At 36.4% G+C, this 22,024-nt stretch overlaps 1 protein-coding gene across 8 annotated transcripts in view; it reads left to right on the top strand.

The window, feature by feature from the left end:
• The window catches only part of ELP4 (elongator acetyltransferase complex subunit 4), a 252,778-nt gene that overhangs the window by 16,200 nt on the left and 214,554 nt on the right, over positions 1 to 22,024 (top strand). For all 8 annotated transcript variants that reach the window (XM_055282022.2, XM_063641876.1, XM_055282021.2 and 5 more), the window contains exon 3: positions 15,810 to 15,931. In XM_055282022.2, the coding sequence (XP_055137997.1) occupies positions 15,810 to 15,931 (122 nt within the window). The remainder of the gene's footprint in view (positions 1 to 15,809; positions 15,932 to 22,024) is intronic.

The following is a 22,024-nucleotide window of genomic DNA, read 5'->3' as shown; positions in this document are numbered from 1 at the left end:
AGAGAGTACATATTTAGGACTAGTGAGAAGGTAAGTTTGGCCTTCTTCCCCTGGATCTCTTGCTTCAACTACCTCTTGTAGAATTCACACTGTAAGACTTAAGGACCCTTATACCAGTCCCCAGAACAATAGTGTGTAAAGACTAGGCTGTATACCTGTTATCCACTCCTAGGATTTTTGTTTGTTTAACTTTATGGGCAGCCAAATCTATCATGCTTTACCTCGTTATCTATGGTCATTATCTAAAACCAAATTAAGACCAAATCTAATTAAGCTGTTGCAATGGTCTGGTCTTTTATCTCTATAATACTCCATATTTTTCTCTTTAAACTCAGTTTCCTATTTCCTTCTCTTCCAGACCTTTTCCGTTTGCCCTCTATAACACCTATTTCATGTAAAATAAACTCTGATGTCCTAAAATCTTATCCTTAAATATTTTATTGAAACATTTAACATTTATTGAGGATGTACTGTGTGCTGGGCGTCATGTATTGTATCACGTAATTTCACAACAATGAGAGGAAGTGTCTTTATTTTATAGGTAATGAAATTGAAGTTTTGAGAGAAGCTAAGTAACTTGCCCAAGATCACATATATGGTAGCTGAGATTCACAATCAGATTTCTCATTTTATACTAAAACATGGTAACTTATCTTAAAAATCCCTTCTGGGGCTATTCCACCTTCTATATCATCTCATTGCTGCCATATATTGACTTAGTTATTTTTATTGTTTATTAGAGACTGTCCTGATCTCTAACGTCAAGTAGGCTTTCAACACTGGCCAGAAAACTTTTGTATAAATCTAGTCACCTCTTTTTTATTTTCAGTAATCTCAGTGGCCTTTTAAACCTTCAAACATCTAACATAGTTTTCAAACATCTAACATAGTTTTCAAACATCTAACATAGTATACTGCTATGAAGACATCAAACAAGATGTCTTCAAACATCTAACATAGTATACTACGTTATCCTAATCCTCCGGAATAACTTACAGTTATGTCACACAGAAAAAATATATAGTTTTATCAGAGGAGAATTCGCCCAAGTTCCTAAAATCAATCCTCAAAACTTACCTCTGTTCACAAATGCAAAGATATACTGTGCCTTCTCCTATTTGAGAATCATCTTTCATCTGTACTTTAAATTTCATCTCATTCTAACTTTCCAAGGACCTAGCAATATCAATTTCCTTTCTCTCCTTATCTTTAATCTCTTCCACTATATTAGTTCTTTTCAATGTGTACTTTAACCATACTCAAATCTATTTTTAAACTTTATTTAAAAACAAGAGGAAAAAAATCTTCCCTCTTAACCCTACCCCTTTCTCCACTATTGCTTTTTCTCTTCCCTTTCATAGCCAAGCCTTTTGTATAGTCTGTATTTACATATTTTGTAATATTTCAGTCATTCATCAATCTACCTCAAATACTACCATTTCACTGAAACCACCTTATGACTTTCTCACTGCTAAACCTAGAGGATACTTCTCAGCCCTCTTCCTTTTTAATGTCTGTTGCACTTGATGTTGTTAATCACTCTTTTCTTGAAGTACTCCCTTCCTTTCTTCTTTTGTAACATTCTGTTCTGATTTTCCCTCTCATTCTGCTTATGTTTTTAAAGATTCCTTTGGCTTGATTTTAAATGATGGTATCCTATTCCCTCTTCTAGTGCTACATATTCTCCTGAAAGATCTCAGTTCCTGCCATAACTAGAATGACCAGGGAATAAAAATAATCAGTAATCTCCAGACATTGCTACATATATAGGATACATAGAGAAATGCAGAGAGCATATTTAACCCCCTATTCAACATTTCCTCCTGAATATCTTACAGACATCTCAAAATCAATGTGTTTGAAGCTTTCCCTACCTCCAAATTCTGCTCCATTCTTCGATATCTGTTTCTCTTCCTATGGACTCTGGATTATTGAATCTAACAGGTGACACATGCCAGAGACCTGAGTGATAACGCTTGTCTCTCATACATCCAGAAAACATTAAATCCTAATGACTTTTATCCTTTAAATATTGTGTTAATTTTGTCTATTCTTCATCTTTACTGCCACTACCCCAATTCAGGCCACAATCAATAACCCCATTGAAACTAGTTTAACAGGTATTTCCCTTGCCTCAGTTCATTATCATAATGTTGCCAGAATGCACTTTCTAATATGGGAACCTAATCATAGTATGTCTTGGCTTAAGACCTTTCTGTGCTCCTTGTTGATCTTAACATAAGATCTAAGCTCCTTAACTTCTGACTATAAGGCCTTAACAATCTGCCACTGCTGATTCACTTTAGCCTTATCTCTTCTCTTCCTCTCACTGTCCTTCCTCATACTGTGTTTATCATTCTGAGCTTTTAATTCCATTCTCTCCTCTCTCTAGACCTTTGCTTATGTTCTTTCTTGCTGCCTTTTATTTTCCTCTAAATTGTTTTTGAGGTCTCCACTTAGACATCTCTTCCAGAAAGTTTTCCTTAACTACTGCTTTCCTTCCTTTTACCTACACTCAGTATTCCTTCTGTATACTTTTGTAGTAGTCGTTATTTACCTTATCATGGCACTTACTACACATTTTTTTAATCAGGTAATCATGAAATTGCCTGATCGTGATTACTTATTTAATAGACTGTAAGCTCTATAACCATGGGAGCCATGTAGGAGCATAGTGAATGAATGAGTGAGTGATTCGAAAGCCTGGGTAAAGGCAATTAAATTATATTGGTAAGAAATAGATAGTCATGGAGTGTTTTGAGCAATTAAGAAATATTATGATGGATACACTGCAGAAATAAAGTAAAATTTGAAGTAGTGGAAACTACTCATTGCCCTAATCTAAACATGAGGTGATGTTTGTTACTATGCTTTTAAGACTTTTGTCATAAATTTGCTATTTCACTTTTCTGCTTCTGTATTTCAGTATGTATATTAGATTCTAAATGTTTAACTGGTTATGCTTAGACTGCTCTGATATGAAACATTATTTTTCTACATTTTTCTTCATTTAATAGGTACCGCTTAAGAAAGCCAATTTCTATTTCTGTGCTATATACATGTGTAGGTGATGAAGGAGAGACAGAAAGTAGGATGATTCCCAGATTTTTATCCTGGGAAAGTTTAGAATTAGTACCATTAAGTGAAGTTAGAAAAGGAAAACAATGAGCAAATATTGAGGTGAGGTAAAGAATTCAGTTTAAACATAATGACTTTTAGGTACTAGTGAAAAACCCAAGTCATTCAACCTGATAGAAAGTTGGATTTTCTGGCATGAAATTTAGGCTAGAGAAAAAGATTTAGGATTTTTCAACATTATTTAACTGTTTTATTCAGTGTGTGTTTTAGTGTTGTCATAGACAAATGGCAGATTGCCCAGGTTTATACTTGAGGATCCGGAGTGGAACTTTGGGAGATCTCTTAAATCCCTGAAATTACATGAAAATTTGTGTTTGGCTGTGTGTGTGTGTGTGTGTGTATATATATATATATATATATATATATTTTTTTTTTTTTTTTTTTTTTTGCAGTGAGTCAATATCATGCCACTGCACTCCAGCCTGCATGACAGAGTGAGACTCCCTCTGAAAAAAAAAAAAAAAAGTTATTGTGAGGATTAAATAAACCAATGCATGAGAAGTGCAGTGGAGTGTTGAGTATAGAGTTAGTGCTCAATAATATTAGCTATTTGCTATTTTTTAACCGGATGTTGAGTACCCTAGAATTGGTGAGTTCTCACACACCCACAGTGAGAAAAAGAAGACAAAGTCTTAAGTTTTCCCTTTCCCACAATTGCGGTCAGCCACCTCCTTGCAGGCCCAAAGAACTAGGACAGATACTTCCTCATATCTCCACCACTGTCACTGCCGTTACCAGGCAATAAAGTCAAGGACTGGAGAAAGCAGGAGTACAACATTTATGGTAAAAAGTGAGGCAAGTGAGGGGATACAACTCCAAGGGCATCAGTCGTAGACATTGAAGTTGCTTGCAAGAAGCAGAACTTGACATTGCTGTTTCCCAGCCAGTTCCCTGCTAACCTCTAGAACCTGTAAGCCCATCAAAGTAAATAGTGCAGGATGAGAGTTATTGGGAAAGCCTGCTTTATTATCTGCTGGATTTTGTCAACATTCTCAAACATTAAGACTATTTCCTGTTTCTCATATAGGAAAAGGAGGGGGGCCTGCTAGAATAGATTGTGTAAACAAACATAGATAGAAGAATAATGACAGTAATAGTATTTCCAAAGAGAGACTGAGGATGAATTAGTGGCCCCAAAAACACTAGATTCTACCTCTTTGAGGGGTTCTTCAGTGACATATAGGGCCAGAATGAAGTAAGGTACCACCCACAAACCACATTTAACATCTACATGGAAACCATGATAACTTTAGAGGGTATAAGCAGCAGACTTAATACAACAGGTCAGAGTGAGGCTAGGGACATCTCTCTATCTGTGCCAGATAGGCAATTACAGAAACTGATCTCTGCCACTCTTCTTTTTCTCTACTTTCCCAGTATAGGAGCTAGGACTTGAAGAAAAGACTTGTAGGAGGAAGTATCTTAGAACTTCCTTTTCTCACTGCTGCCCCCTCCGCTTAACACTGCCCTACTAAGTATTTCAAGCCACAAGCCTTAGTGGAAAATGTTGTATTGACTATTGACTAAGTTTTTAACTGGACAGTTCCAAGTTTTAATAACTGAAACTAGTGAGAATCATGGAAGCAGCTCCGGATGTCATTAAAAGATGAGAAAAGGAAGATTTGGCTTGCATAACTGAAGGTAGTGACTAGCAAAAAGTACATAAAATCATTTCATATGTATATAACAAAAACTTGAGAGCTCTATATAAACTGTTTATGTACACAAAGAATGGCTAAAGAAACAGGAGCAAAGTTATAAAAACTGGGAAAAGGTGGGGAGGGAGTGTACAGTAGTTTCATGAAGAAAATTGTCAATTGTAATAGTTGCCATAAATAAATAAGGTAAGGATTTGCAAATATCCAACAAATTAGACAATTATAAAATAATTGGTGTTGGAGAGCAGTCTTGGAGTGATGATACAGCTCATTTGGATTTTTGTGTTAAGAAAAAAATGATATTCCTGTTGTTTCTATCCACTAGGCTTTATCCCACCCCTTGGAGCTATAATGTACAAATGAAATTCCATTTCAATTTTATAGTCCAACAGATATTTGAAGACAGCTATCTTATGTCTCTTGGGTCTCTTTCTTTAGGCTAAATATTTCCATTTCTCATGTCACATACTTTCAGCTCCCTTCACCATCACTGTTTTTGAAGATGCTTTAGTTTGTGTAAGTCCCCAAACTGAATATATTATCATCAGGTTGGTTGACTACTGTGGAATAGAACAGGACAAGCATCTCTCTGAACCTAGAAATTAGACTGTTAATTCAGACCAAAATTACATTTGCTTTTTGGCAGTTCTGTCACATCATCGTCATTTTTACTTGCTCAGTGTTATGGGGATTCACTAAATAGATTAATTAAATGCTTATTGTACAACCTCAAAATTTGTTTCACAAAATTGGTAATTTTCAGCTTGATGAGTTTAGTGTTTTTGCTAATCCCTAAGTAGGTGATCTCCCTATTAGTTTTTCCTGCCTCATATGATTCTTTGAAAAAATAGAAGTGATAACTTATAGAATATATGTGTATATGTGTATAAAATGGTGTGTTTTCAAACTACAGTAGATGTGGATGATTTATAAGACAAGATCGATTTTTGTTTGTTGTTTTTTCCCCTAATTAATTCCACAAATAATAAGTGTATGTATACTATGTGCCGGGCACTAGAGATATAATAATAGGATGCATTCTCTGCCATAATAATCTTTTAGCTTTACGGAGGAATTTCAGGAATATTTATTAAATACTACTAGGGGTTAAGAGGGTGCTCCAGAGCACACTGATATCTCACCCAGCCTTGAGTAAAGCTTCTCAATAATGGTGCCACCTAATCTTGGTCTGGAAGGATGTGATCAAATTAGTTAGCCAGAGTTGTGAAGGAATTTATACAAGGGTCCTGAGGCAAGGAGCAGTATGGCTGGTGCCAACAAGTAGTTTGCTATCCCTGGAATTTATGAAATATGGAAGGGGGGGATGTATTGAGAAAGAAGGCAACACAACATTTAAAGAGGCTTATATGGCTTGCTTTTTGGGTGTTTTTCTACTGAGAGCAATGAAAAGCCATTTAAGTTTTTGAAACGGGAGTGGCAAGATTAGATTTGCTCTTTAGAAAAATATACTCTTGAGTAGTGTGGAGAATAGATTGGCGGGAGGAGTAAGGTTAGAAATACAGGGACCAATTGGGAGGCTGATGATGAGAGGTAAGGATGAATTGAACTACATTATTGTCAGTAAAGACAGAAGGAAGTGGATGGATTTTAAAGATTTAGGAAGTTGAAGCCATGATTATTTGTGGGGATAAAAAGGAAAGGGAAGAGCTGAGAATGAAAACCATAGTAGCTAACATTTATTGACCACTTAACTACGCACAAGGCACTGATTTAAGTATTTAAATCTTGCCACAGTCTTATGAGGTAGGTATAATTTTATTATTCCCATATCATAGTTGAAGAAACCTCAAGCCCAAAGGAAATGGTTACCAACTAACTTACCAAATTAGCATGTTACCACCAGAAGATGGGCAGCAAGGAAGAGGAAAAAATAGTTTCCCGTTTGGACATGTTGTGAAATTCTGTTGGCACATTGAAGTAAAGATAACATAAAACATGTTTGCTAAGTACTATGTCTAGTTAACAATATGCAAATAAATAGCATGATGTCAATGCCTGGAGCTTAGCGCAAAGAAAGCTGAGCTACAGATAAAGAAAAGATCACTAAGGATAGTATGGGGAGTAAGAAAAAGATCAGAACCCTCACTCATTTAAGAGGTAGGTAGAAAAAGACAACTGTGACATCTAGTTTGTTTATTATCCTTCATTACTCATAAATCACCCAGTTTTTTTAATTATCTACAAGTACATATCCCTACTTTAAGCAGTACTGATCTGATCTAGTTCATTCTCTCAGTTGAGTATTGTAATATGCATCCTTAACTTTATGAATGTTTTAATTCTTCTAATTAAATAGTTTAGGTTTCTTTTTCTCATTACTAAACAGTTGTTAAACAACAGTCATGTATATTTTATTTTTATTTTTTAATTTTTATGTTCTCGGGGTGTACAAGTACAGAGTTCTTTTTTTTTTTTTGAAATGGAGTTTCGCTCTTGTTGCCCAGGCTGGAGTGCAGTGGCATGATCTCGGCTCATTGTAACCTCTGCCTTCCAGATTTAAGCAATTCTCCTGCCTCAGCCTCCCAAGTAGCTGGGATTACAGGCATGCACCACCACGCCTGGCTAATTTTGTATTTTTTTAGTAGAGACAGGGTTTCATCATGTTGGTGGTCAGACTGGTCTCGAACTCCTGATCTCAGGTGATCCACCCGCCTCGGCCTCCCAAAGTGCTGGGATTACAGGCAAGAGCCACCGTGCCCGGCCACAAGTACAGATTTCTTACATGCATATATTGCACAGTGGTGAAGTCTGGCTTCTTCCTGTACCTATCACCCAAATGGTGAGCATTGTACCCAATAGGTAGTTTTTCAACCTTCACCCCCTTACCACTCTTCCACCTTTTGTAGTCTCCATTGTCTGTTATTCCACTCTGTATGTCCATGTAGCCGTTGTCATTTATAAGTAAAAACGTGGTATTTGGTTTTCTGTTTCTGAGTTATTTCATTTAGGATAATGGCCTCCAGTTTCATCCGTGTTGCTGCAAAAGACATCTCATTCTTTTTTTTTGAGACAGAGTCTCGCTCTTTCGCCCAGGCCGGACTGCAGTGGCGCTATCTCGGCTCACTGCAAGCTCCGCCTCCCAGGTTCACGCCATTCTCCTGCCTCAGCTGGGATTACAGGCGCCCGCCACCGCGCCTGGCTAATTTTTTGTATTTTTAGTAGAGACGGGGTTTCACGGTGTTAGCCAAGATGGTCTCGATCTCCTGACCTCGTGATCCGCCAGCCTCGGCCTCCCAAAGTGTTGGGATTACAGGCGTGAGCCACCGCGCCCGGCATCTCATTCTTTTTTATGGCTGAGTATTATTGTTAGGGGTGGTGTGTATCGGGGTTACTGGTGGCAAATCCATGCGGGTCTGCAGCAACCTCAATTTTTGCCTCCTCAGAAGAAAGAATTCAACTGAGGCGCATAAGGCTGAAAAAGAGACCGAGGCCAGTTTCAGAGCAGGAGTGGAAGTTTATTTTACAACTTTAAAGCAGGAAAGTACACTTGGAAGAGACTCAAGTGGGCATCTTGGAGTCAAGTGCAGGGTTTGACCTTTTGACTTCAGGTTTTATATTGCTGACATACTTCCAGCGTTTTGCGTCCCATTTCCCTTGATTCTTCCCTTGGCGTGAGCTGCTTGCATATGAGGTGGCCTGCTAGCACTTAGGAAGTGAGCATGTGCAGTGTGTTTACTGGAGTTGCAGACATGCTCATGTTAGGCGCTCTTCCCTTTTATGGTGGACTGCCCCGGGAAAGTCATATTCCGTCATTTTGCGTTTTAAGCGCATGCTTGAACCCACTTGCCCAATTCCTGAAATCTTCTTATTGGAAGCTGCCAGTTAACAATTTCTGGTGTTTTATCTATTGGGAAACTGCCGCTCTCTCCCTGGCATCGACCACGACCAGTTACCATTTTAGAGAGGCAGTGTGACAACTGCTGTACCACCACCTGATGATCTCCAGACATTCTTGCTGGGTCGGGGGAGCCTCTCGTACCCTGCTCCTGTCTGGCTTACTATCTACTGTAACAGTATTCTGTGGTATGTATACTACATTTTCTTTATCCAGTCATCTGTTGATGGACACTTGGGTTGATGCCATAGCATATCTTTGCTATTGTGAATACTGCTATGATAAACATATGAGGTATCTTTTTGATATAATTATTTCTTTTCCTTTCAGTATATACCCAGTAGTGGGACTGCTGGATTGAATGGTAGTTCTATTTTTAGTTCTTTGAAAAATCTCCATACTGTTTTCTATATGGAGAACAGAATAAATTAGTACAAATTTATTTTGTACTAATTATAAAATACAAATTTATTCCCACAAACAGTGTATAAGCATTTCTCATTTACATTTTAAAGGGAGAAAAGTGGCACTAGTATACCACTGTTAAAACAAATATTTTTATTTATGCAAGTTAAACTCTGCTGTTTGGCCACAACCATGTAGAGCCTGTAGACCAGGTTAGAAGATTTCGTTCTTTTTCTCAAGAGCAATGAGAAACCACTGAAAAGTTTTTATTATTTATTTATTTATTTATTTATTTATTTGAGGTGGAGTTTCGCTCTGTCGCCCAGGCTGGAGTGCAGTGGTGCAATATCAGCTCACTGCAACCTCCGCCTCCCGGGTTCACGCCATTCTCCTGCCTCAGCCTCGCGAGTAGCTGGGACTACATGCTCCCGCCATCACGCCCGGCTAATTTTTTTTTCTTTTTGTATTTTTTAGTAGAGACGGGGTTTCACCGTGTTGGCCAGAATGGTATCGATCTCCTGACCTCGTGATCCACCCGCCTCGGCCTCCCAAAGTGCTGAGATTACAGGCGTGAGCCACCGTGCCCGGCCTGAAAAGTTTTAAGTAGGAAAATGAGATCATCAGGTTTGCATTTTGAAAATGTTGCTACTAAATTGAAGTAGGAGGATTGGGGTGTATGCAAAGAAATGAGACAGTTACAGCCATTTAGGTAAGAGTTTTGTTTTGTTTTGTTTTGTTTTGTTTTGTTTTGTTTTGTTTTGTTTTGTTTTGTTTTGTTTGAGACGGAGTCTTACTCTGTGGCCCAGGCTGGAGTGCAGTGGCGGGATCTCGGCTCACTGCAAGCTCCTCTTCCCGGGTTCACGCCATTCTCCTGCCTCAGCCTCCCGAGAGCTGGGACTACAGGCTCCCGCCACCACGCCCAGCTAATTTTTTGTATTTTTACTAGAGACGGATTTCACCGTGTTAGCCAGGATGATCACGATCTCCTGACCTCGTGATCCGCCTGCCTTGGCCTCCCAAAGTGCTGAGATTACAGGCGTGAGCCATCGTGCCCGGCCAGTTAAGAGTTGTTAGTAGTATGACTGGTGGAATGACATTAGCATGGAGGAAGTAATCAAATCCCACAATACTTTGATACTTTGATAATACATTTCACTGGATTATAAGGATGGGGAGAGAGGTGGATTGGTGTGTGTGTGTGTGTGTGTGTGTGTGTGAGAGAGAGAGAGAGGAGATATTGGGAATAAATTCTGGCTTTCCGAAAGCTGAAAGAGGGCCACATTTGGTGGAAGAAAATGAGTTACTGGGTTTCATCTTGGGCATGTTGGACCTGAAGCATCCTTATTCTTCTGTATTTAGTACCAATAAAACCCTAAAAGCAGCATGAAAAGTCCATGGTAAGGGGGTATAGCTAAGTAATTTTTCTAGAATATTATTCAGCCTTAAGCATGTTAGCTATAAGACTATAAAGCATGTTAGATTAAGTGAAAAAAGTAGGATACCAAATCCAGTAATCACTGAAAACATAGAAAAAGTACTGAAAGGAAATAGAGCAAACTTTAAACAATGATTATTTGAGGACTGTGGGTGAATTTTTTAAAATTTTAATTTTCCATTTTGTAAAAATATCAATCTTAGACATTAAAAATTTTAATATCAGGTTTGTTTCTTATATCATTGATTTATAATGACCATGGTTTAAATGTTTGCTTCTCTAAACTGACATAATAGTAATTACTTCAGGTAAAATCAATTATTTTTTAAACATGACTTTCTAGTTAGTTCTAAAGTTGAGTGGAGGTGAATTCTTAGTTATACAAAGTAAGCAATTTTTCCAGTGTTACAGCTGTATTAATCAGTAGTCAGTGCTGATCATCTCCCATAGTTGTCTCTGCTAGCTTTTCCATCTGTCAGCTGTAAGCAATGCAGAAGCATTGAAAACATTTTCCTTTGCCGTAACACACTAAAATTCTCATAAAATGTCCCTAAATCATTAAGTACATTTTGAGAGTGATGAATAATGTTAAAGAACTAGCTATGTGTTTTAATATATAAAATTAGACTTTGTGTATCTAAACAACTCACCACCTGTTATTTTGGTCGTACTTCAGGGAATTGTTTTAATAAATAAATGTTATTGAATTTTAATTTATATACAATAAAATGCACCCATTTGTTTATTTTATTGAATTATTTTGAGCCAGGTTCTCATTCTGTTCCCCAGGCTGGAGTGCAGTGGTACAATCATGGCTCACTGCATCCTTGAGCTCTTGGGGTCAAGGGATCCTCCCACCTCAGCCTCCCAAGTAGCGAGGATTGCCAGTGCACACCACCACACCCAGCTAATTTTTTATTATTTTTTGTAGAGCTGAGGTATCACTGTATTGCTCAGGCTTGTCTCAAACTCCTCGCCTCAAAGTGATCCTGCCACCTTGGCCTCCCAAAGCATGAGGATTGCAGAAGCGAGCGACTGTGCCAAGCACATTTACTTATTTTAGTGACTTTTTACGACTGTATATAATCATGCAGCCACCACCACAATCAAGATATAAAACACTTCTGTCACCATAAAGTGTTTCCTGGTGCTCAGTTTCCTGGCCCCAAGCACCTAACCTCTCCTTTCTGTCATTAGAGATTAATTTTGCTTTCTATAGAATATCGTGTAACTGCAGTTTTGCCATATGTACTTTTTTGTATCTGGCTTTTTTCCACTTAGCATAATATTTTTTGAGATTTACCCATGTTGTTGCATGTATAGTCAGGCCTCTGTATTAGCATGTACCACATCCTTGGATACAGAGGGCAAAATGTAAGGTACTAAGCATCCCTGGATTTTGATATCCATGGAGTATCCTAGATATCCAATCCTGGATGTCCTTGGTACCCAGTCCCCTGTGGATACCAAGAAACTACTGTAAATTAGTAGTTTATTTCTTTTTATTGCTGAGTAGTAATCCATTTAGGAATATATCATTTGTTTTCTCCCTTCAGCAAGTAGTTGATGGACATTTTACTTGTTTTCAGTTTTTGGCTGTTAAAAAAAAAAAGCTGTCATAAAACTTCTGTATAAATCTATGCAGACATGTATTTTCAACTCTCATGGGTAAGTACCCAAGAGTAGAATTGCTGGATCCTATAATAAATGTTTGTTTAACTTTTTTGGGAACTGCCAAACTGTTTTTGTTTTGTTTTGTTCTGATTTGTTTGAGACAGCGTCTTGCTCTGTCACCCAGGCTGGAGTGCAGTGGCGTGATCTCGGCTCACTGCAACCTCCACTTCCCAGGTTCAAGCGATTCTCCTGCCTCAGCCTCCTGAGTAGCTGGGATTATAGGCATGTGCAAGCATGTGTTTTTAGTAGAGGCGGGGTTTCGCTGTGTTGGCGAGGCTAGTCTCAAACTCCTGACCTTAAGCAATCCACTTGCCTTGGCCTCCCAAAGCATGGGGATTACAGACATGAGCCACCGCATCTGGCCTGCCAAACTGTTTTCTAATGTAGTTATAATGTTTTGCATTGTAACTAACAATGTTGGAGCATTTTATTTGCTCCACATACTTGTCAGTTGAACATCTTTTAATACGTTTTTTGGCCATTCATGTATCTTTTTTTGTAAAGCATGTGTTCACATCTTTTGCTCATTTTTATGTTGCCTAGTTTGTGTTCTTACTGCATTATGAAAGTTGCTAAAATATATACTGGATACCAGTCCTCTACTATGTATATGTATTGCAAATATTTTCTATCTGTAGTTTGCCTATTTTAACTCTTCCTATTAGCTGTCTTTTCAAAGGCAAATTGTAGACATTTTTATGAAGTTTAATTTATTCATTTTTTTCTCCAGTTCATGCTTTCATGTCCTAAGAGACGTTTGCCTACTCCAAGGTTGCAAAGAAGGCATTTTCTTCTAATAGTTTTAATTATTTCAGCTTTTTTGTTTAACTCTGTGATCCATTTCAAGCTAATATTTAGTACTAGTACAAGAGGTAAGATGAAGGTTTTTGCTGTTTTTTGATTGAGTGTACTATGAGGCAAGATTGAAGTTTTTATTGCTTTTTTTTTTTTTTTTTGAGACGGAGTCTCGCTCTGTCGCCCAGGCTGGAGTGCAGTGGCGCAATCTCGGCTCACTGCAAGCTCCGACTCCTGGGTTCACGCCATTCTCCTGCCTCAGCCTCTCCAAGTAGCTGGGACTACAGGCGCCCGCCACCACGCCCGGCTAATTTTTTTGTATTTTTAGTAGAGACGGGGTTTCACCGTGGTCTTGATCTCCTGACCTCGTGATCCACCCGCCTCGGCCTCCCAAAGTGCTGGGATTACAAGCATGAGCCACCGCGCCCGGTCACTTTTTGTTGTTTAAATATGGATATTCAGTTATTGCAGGACCATTTGTTACAAAAAAAATTATTTCTCCACCTTTGTCAAAAACCAATTGTGTAGATTTATTTCTGGACTCTATTCTTTTCCACTGATCTATATTTCTGTCCTTTTGCTAATTCCACATTACCTTGATTGCTGTAGCTTTATAGTAAGTCTTGAAATAAAATGGTGTCTTCCAACTGTGTTCTTTGTTCAAATTTCTTTGACTGTTGTATTAGTCCCTTTTCGCACTGCTCTAAAGAAATAATTGAGACTGGGTAATTTGTGAAGAAAATAGGTTTAATTGGCTCGTGGTTCTGCAGGCCATACAGGAAGCATGGCTGGGTTAGAAAACTTAAAAGTCATGGTCAAAGGCAAAGGGGAGGTAGGCACATCTCACATGGCAGGAGCAGGAGGAAGAGAAAGAGTGGGGAGGTGCTACACACTTTAAACAACCAGATCTCATGATAACTCACTATCATGAGAACAGCACCAAAGGAGAAATCCACTGCCATGAACCAATCACTTCCCACTAGGCCCCACCTCCAACACCGGGGACTACAATTTGACATGAGATTTGGGCAGGGACATAGACCCAAACCATATCAGCTGTATTCTATGACCTTGAATTTCTTTGTAAATTTTAGAATTACCTTGTCAATTTCTCCAAAAACTTACTGGAATTTTTATTGGGACTCCATTAAATCTACAGATCAGTTTGAAGATTTGAGTCTTCTATCCCATGAACATGATATATCTCTCCATTTATTTAGGTCTTCTATACTCTCAGAATGTTTTGTACTTTTCACTGTAGAACTAATTCATACACATATTTTGTTAAATTTATCCAAAATATTTAATTGCAAGGGGGATTTCTAAAATTTCAGTTCCTATTTTTGTTACTATTATGTAGTAGTACAATTAATATAGTAGTATAGTATTAGTATAGTATAATTCTTTAAATACTTAAAGCCAAATCCAGTAATATGATATATATTACTATATAAAATATATTAATGCAATATAATTATAGAATAATTACAATTCTATATATTATAGTAATGACAATATAATTATAATTATTATATTGCATTACTATATAATATTATATAACTACAATATAATAATTATATTATATATTTATATGATTATAATATATATAATTATTATAATTTTGTTTTAAATGCCATAAAACCAAAGCCAGTAATATTACACAGCTAAGACCTTCCATACAGTATTGATTAGAAGTGGTGAAAGTGAATATACCTCCATTTTTCCCAATCTCAGAAGAAAAGCATTGCATCTTACCATTATGTATGATGATATCTATAGGTTTTTTGTAGATCCCATGTGTCAAGTTGAAGATGTAATATTACTGGATTTGGTTTTACAGTGTTTAAAACCAAATTATATTAATTATATCTAATATAAATGTATATTCTATTACTGGATTTGGTTTTATCATATTTAAAGAATTATTTTCATATATTTTCATGAGGCATATTAGTCTGTAGCTTTCTGTTTCTGTGGTATCTTGGTCTATTTTGGTATTGGGGTAACACTGGCCTCATAAAATTAGTTTAGAAATGTTTCATCCTTTCCTCTTTTCTGAAAGAGTACATGTAGGATTGGTATTATGACCTCCTAAAATTTGATAATGATGTGTAGTTTTGTAAAACTCTTTGATTTTGATGTTAGAGTAATGATGGACCTATAAAGTGGGAATTGTTTCCCTTTCCTTTTTGCTGAGTTTAAGTATTGGTATTATTTTTTCCTTCAAATGTTTAAATTTACTAGTGAAGTTCCCTATAACTGAAGTGTGTATGTATGTGCAGGGGGTAATTTTGTGGATATCAAACTGATGTAGTAGTTGGAGAATGATGTCTGGAACCAGAAAGTCTATTAAAAGTACCTAGTTCTGGCCGGGCGCGGTGGCTCACGCCAGTAATCCCAGCATTTTGGGAGGCTGAGGCGGGCAGATCATGAGGTCAGGAGATCGAGACCATCCTGGCTAACACAGTGAAACCCTGTCTCTACTAAAAATAGAGAAAAATTAGCCGGGCGTGGTGGCTGGCGCCTGCTACTCGGGAGGCTGAGGCAGGAGAATGGCGTGAACCCAGGAGGTGGAGCTTGCAGTGAGCCGAGATTGCACCACTGCACCTCCAGCCTGGGCGACAGAACAAGACTCCGTCTCAACAAAAAAGTACCTAGTTCTCATTGACTCTCTTTACAAGTCTCTTAGCCTATCTAACTATGCCTCAGGAATACGCAATTTTTGTTCCACCTCATATACTTGTTTTAAGGAAAAAAATATAAAAACATATGAGCGTGCTTGCTGTTTGATAGCCATTTGATTCTTTTCTTGCTATATGTTTCTAACTGCAACTTTTCCTTTTTACAGAGGAGGATAAATATAATATTTACTCACCTTTGCTCTTCAAGTATTTCCTGGCAGAAGGAATTGTCAATGGGCATACTTTGTTGGTTGCATCTACTAAAGAGGATCCTGCCAACATTTTACAGGTATAGAATATATGAACTTAATATTGCATTTTGAATGTTTCGTGAAAAAATATTGTTTATATATGTAAACAAGATATATGTTTGTATATATACAAACTATATTTAAATGGATTAACGGAACTATACATTTTTAAAAATCTCAGTAAAAAGTATCAAATTTATTTGAACATAGGGTTACATTTTAAACTAATGTTTTTGAACAATTATTTTAAAGTTCATATGAGAAGTGGGGAAATATTAAGCTATTAAAAACTGACACTAAATAAAATTACTAGACCAGGTATTCACAAAAGTCACACTTAATAGCAAAAAATTCTAGTTTACACTTCTTATTGAAGAAAGGGGAAAAACATCCTTTAATTTTTTGCTTCTAATTATAACATCTTGATTTTGACTACTATGGCAAAGCAAATTTTCCAAAGTCTAAGCTTTTCTATACTACTAACAAAGTATCACTTAACTGTTACTCTTAAGAAGTCCTTAAAAGAAACTTGAAATTTGAATTTTCAGCCTGAAACTATTAGATAAAGTATATGAGTTAAAGCAAATAATGGAATAAAAACAAAAGGGACATCTATATAATCAGCAAATTGGCTGATAAGAATTTTAAATATTTTACATTTCTACTTAGCACAAGCAAAAATAAACTGATTCCAAGGCACTACAGTATTTACCATTTTTACTGGAAGCTTTAGGCAATTTTTTTTCTTTTAATTTTGAAGAGATGAGGTCTATGTTGCCAGACTGGTCTTGAATTCCTGGTCTCAAGGGATTCTCCCACCTGGGCCTCCCAAAGTTCTGGGATTACAGGCATCAGCCACCACATCCAGCCTACTTCAAGCTTTAATCATAGTTTCATTCTAAATGTATCTAAGGAAATTAAAATGTTCATACATATAAAAATTATTATATCTGATAGGTAGTATTCTACACAGTCATGATAATAAGAGAACTCTGGAAAACATTAGATGAAGAAAAACAACTGCAGATTGTTTGGTAATTATATTACCAGTATGCCAGAGGTATAAATCAGAAGAATCAGAAATTAGAAGTACTCATTGAATAATATTAGTTTTCTTGGAGAATGCCACAAATGATTCTCTTCTATGATAAAATATGTCATTGACGTACTGAATCTTTAAGCCAAAGCACACTTTTTTCCTCAGAGAGGACACTTTTAACTTAGAATTCTTAGTTTCTTTGTCCGTAACAGAATCCTAATTTAAGCCATTATTTGAATAGAGTTCATAATCTAAAGTCATTTTTCCATAGGATATTTTAATTTTAGTACATATTTTAGTAATTTGCAAAATGGCAAATTAATCATTTATAAGGAATTTGTAACATAATAAATACTAATTCATAATACATGTGAACAAATGCCAACAAACTTCTTTGCCTTAGTATAAAGGTCACTATAATGCTGAGGTCAAAACTAACGTAATTCGTTCACATGATTCAGACTTTGCTTATTAAATAATACTATTATGAAATCCAAAGCAGAAACCTGTATTTAATTGATTTTCCTCTGGTTGTAGGGCTTATTTTTTTTTTTCCAATCTCTTTTTTAGTTGTTTACTTTTTACAAGATTTCTTGGTGTTTTCTTTTGCTCTTTTTCCTGGCTTTTATCATCTTGGCCAACTTCTGGACAGTGCTACACTTGCTAGGAGCAGTGGAGTAAAGGCCAAAACCATTGTTGTAAGTAAGCTACACAGGTTCTTCATGATATATTCCACAATATACCGAGACTAAGATTTTATATCTAACATCTATATAGCCATCATAGGAAAATTTTGCCAACCAGAAGCAGAAATGTCTGTATATGCTTTTTAAAATAAAGTTTTTTATTTTTATTTTTTCCTCTTTCAATCCAGGTAGCTGATGTTAAAAATTTGCAGTTTGCTTTAGAGAACACAATTAATTTCAAAACTAATCCCTCACATCTTTCTTAGGGGTGCCTTGAATTTGTACAAGTTAGTCTTAAAAATCTTAGTGTACTTTACATATCCTTCTTTAGATTACGTGAAGGAGTTTGAAGCTATAAAAGAAATATTACCTTTTTCATCAAGCTTTTATAAAATAGCCAGTCATTTATGCAAGTAATTGGGTGTTGCAAAGACTTAGTCATACAATTTTATGGTGTAGGAGAGTAAAATATAAAATATAAAACTACAGTTAAAAGCAAAACAGACTCTTAAAAAGTACACCATATCTGACCAAGTTGCACATGTCTGACCAAGATAGATTGATAAGGTCCAGATTTCTCCTCATGCCTGAAACAGCTAAAAAAAAAAGACAAAAAAAACAAAAAAAAAACAAACATAAAAAGCAGCACAGGGTATAGGAAACAACAGTTTTCAAAACACTTGGCGTCAGATAATAAAAGTGATTCCTAAGATATACAAAACAAAGAAGGCAAACCCTATAATTTCCCTACCTTACTGAGTACAGTGTTTCCAAGCCACAGTGCAAAGAAGAGAAACACAAGGTAAGATGACCTTCAGGAGACACAGCTAGGATCACAAGGAGGTCAAGGAAATTCTATTTATAAATCAGAGTACCTGAAAGGGAAGAGGTATACATCGACTGAGTTAGAGATCTGCATAGGGTCTCCCTCTAGTCTTCAGATGAGTGCTCACCTGTACTTGTACACGAGGAAATGGCCTGAGGCTAGAGAAAGAACTACCTGACAATATTAGAAGTAACAATCCCTAGGGCCAGCAGTAATTCCTGCTCCCACATGCCAGAGTGAAAAACTTCATAATTCATGAGACATCAGGTGGAGTATTTAGAACTAGAGTTTTGCATTGGTGAAGAGCAAAATTATTCCCAGATTATAAAACACTGCTCTGGTCCTGTCTAATGAGGCTTAAAAACAAGGCCTGAAGTAACCAACTGTTTTCAAGTAACTTAACTGTGTCCCAATCCACAGCTCAAAGTACAGTAATATTCAAGTGTCCAGCACCCAACAGAATAAAATATTCTGTGTCTGGTTTCCAATTAAAACATAATAGACATGCAAAGAAATAAGAAAACACAATTTATAATAGAAAAATCAATTAAAACAAAAAAGAAATGACATGATAGAATTAGCAGATGAAAACATAAGTTTTATTACAAGTATATTCTAAATATTCAGTGTGCTAGAAGGAAGATTAAACATGTTAAATGGAAACATGGAAGATGTAAATATAAACACAAGTTAAACTTTTAGAGATGAAAACTACAGTGACTGCAATGAAAAACTTGAGGTGCAAAGTGGATTAGACACTGAAAAAGAAAAGATTAGTAAATTTGAAGACATGGCATTTAAAATTATACAAGATGAAACCTGGAAAATAGACTGGGGAAAAAAAGACTTTTGCATTAGTGAGCTGTAAGATAACTTAAGGGTCCCTAACATGTGATTGGACTCTCTGACGGGAGAAGGAGTGGTACAGAACAAATATTTGAAGAAAAAAGGAACAAAAGTATTACAGAAATAATGAAAAATATACCACAATTCTAAGGTGTTTGGCAAACTCCAAGTTTTTTTGTTTTTTTTTTTGTTTGTTTGTTTGTTTGTTTTGTTTTTTTGAGACAATCTCGCTCTGTCACCCAGGCTGGAGTGCAGTGGTGTGATCTTGGCTCACTGCAAGCTCCGCCTCCCGAGTTCACGCCATTCTCCTGCCTCAGCCTCCCAAGTAGCTGGGACTACAGGCGCCCACCACCATGCCTGGCTAATTTTTTGTATTTTTAGTAGAGACGGGGTTTCACCGTGTTAGCCAGGATAGTCTCGATCTCCTGACCTCGTGATCCGCCCACCTCGGCCTCCCAAAGTGCTGGGCAAACCCCAAGTTTTAAAAGTCCTGAAGAAAACAACATCAATGCACATCATAATCAAATTTCTTGAAACAAGTGATAAAGACAAAATCTTGAAAGCGACCAGAGATAAAAGCACATTACATAGATAGGACCAAAGATAAGAATAACAGCCAACTTTTAGGCAATACAAACCAGAAAACAAGGAGGAAGTCTTTAAAATGCTAAAAGAAAAACATGCTATCAATTCAGAATTCTATACTCAGCAAATATCTTTCATAAACAAAGATTTTACAGTTTAAAAGGTTGTTTTTTATGAAAACAAAATAAAGACTTTCTTAAATGCTAAAATCAAAAAGAATTCACAACCACCAGACTTGCATTGTAAGAAATACTAAAGTTTTTCACAAAAAAATCAAAATAATACCAAATGAATATTTGGATCTAAACAAAGATATCGGAAGGACTGGAAATAAGTAAATATATAATAGTTTTATTTAACTGAGTATAAAATACTTTTTTTCTCATTTTGTAAAGATAAAGTCATTAATGGTGAGAAGGAGAGAATAGAGGAAAAATGCAGAATTTGGAGCATGATGGATATATTTTTTGTCTTGATTGTATTAATGGTTTTCCAAAGTATATATGAAGGGACTTCAAAAAGTTTGTGGAAAAATGGAATTAAAACATAAAACCATAAACGTTATTTCAAAACGTAAGCTCCATCAAGTTCAAGACACTTTTGTGAGTGATGATACCAGCCATTTAGCCCATTCTTAAAGAACTGAGGGTCCTGGGAATTTAACTATGTCAGTAGTCTTTTTTACTTTAACTGAAGAAAAATGGTGACATTTACAGATTTTGTTTTAAGATTGGGAAACAAAAAGGAGTTGGAAGGAGCCAAATCAGGACTGTAAGATGGACACATAATGATTTCCCATCGAAACTCTTGCAAAAATAACCTTGTTAGATGAGAGGCATAAGCAGGAGCTTGTCGTGGTGGAAAATGACTCACTGATGAAAATTCCCAGACATTTTTTTCTGCCAAATCTTTGGATACATTTCTCAAAACAGTCATAATAAGCAGATGTTGTTCTTTGGCCCTCCAGAAAGTCAACAAACAAAATGCCTTGAGCATCCCAAAAAGCTATTGTCATGACCTTTGCTCTTGACTTGTCCCCTTGTGCTTTCACTTCATCACTTAGACTTGCTAGCCATTGCTTTGCTTGTGCTTTTTCTTCAGGGTCATACTGGTAAAACCATGTTTCATTGCCTATCATAATTTGTTGAAGAAATCCTTCAGGATCATGATCGCACTTGTTTAAAATTTCCATTGAAAGCTCTGCTCTTTGCAACTGATTTTGGCATAGCAGTTTTGGCACCCATGGAGTGGAAAGTTTGCTCAACTTTAATTTTTTAATCAGAACTGTGTCAGCTGTACCAGTTGAAATGTCTGTGGTATTGGCTATTGTTGTGCTGTTAATCGTTAGTCCTCTTCAGTTAGGGCATGAACAAGATGAGGTTTTTTCCCTGCAAATTGATGCGGATGGTCTGTAGCTGCAGCCTTCATCTTCAACATCATCTCGTCCTTTCTTAAAATTAGTTATCCATTTGTAAAGTGCTGATTTCTTTGAGACGTTGTCCCCATAAACTATTCTCAAAGCATCAATGATTTTATCATTCTTCAACCCAAGCTTTACCATAAATTTGATGATTTTTCTTACTTCAATTTTAGCAGAATTCACCTTCTCTAATGGGGCTCTTTCTAAACTGCTAACTGTGCTTCTTAGTGCCTCAAACTAGATCTTGTTAAAACAAATTAGTATGAGTTTATTTTGGTGCAGAAAAGTTTTGGAAGTTATGCATAGTTTTTTTCACAATACGCTTTTACCATGAACTTTTTAAAGACTCCTTGTACCTCTGTAAAATATTACCAAATTATATGCAGTAAGTATGGGCAGTCTGTTATGTATCTGTTATACCTGAATAAAGCTATTTCTAAGAAAAATGGAATTTCAGTTAGTAAATTCATGTTCAAGTACAAGTTCTGCTGTTTTGTAAATAATTTCAGCAACTTGTTTATACATTACCTCCTCTTTTATGAAATAAAGGTGACACTTGACCTTGTGAAAGTCTTTTCAAAACATATTATGACCCTAATTTTATAAGTAAGAGATATGAGACTAGGTTGACACACAGATTTCTAACCTAGTAACAAAAATAATAATAATCAAACTTCCTTCCTTTTACTTTGGTTTCCCTAGCAATTCTGATATAATAAAATTTGAGGT

The sequence above is a fragment of the Symphalangus syndactylus genome, chromosome 6 (assembly GCF_028878055.3).
Source record: "Symphalangus syndactylus isolate Jambi chromosome 6, NHGRI_mSymSyn1-v2.1_pri, whole genome shotgun sequence".
Taxonomy (NCBI): domain Eukaryota; kingdom Metazoa; phylum Chordata; class Mammalia; order Primates; family Hylobatidae; genus Symphalangus; species Symphalangus syndactylus.
The sequence above is the reverse complement of the archived record's forward strand: the minus strand, read 5'-3'. Positions and strand labels throughout refer to the sequence as shown.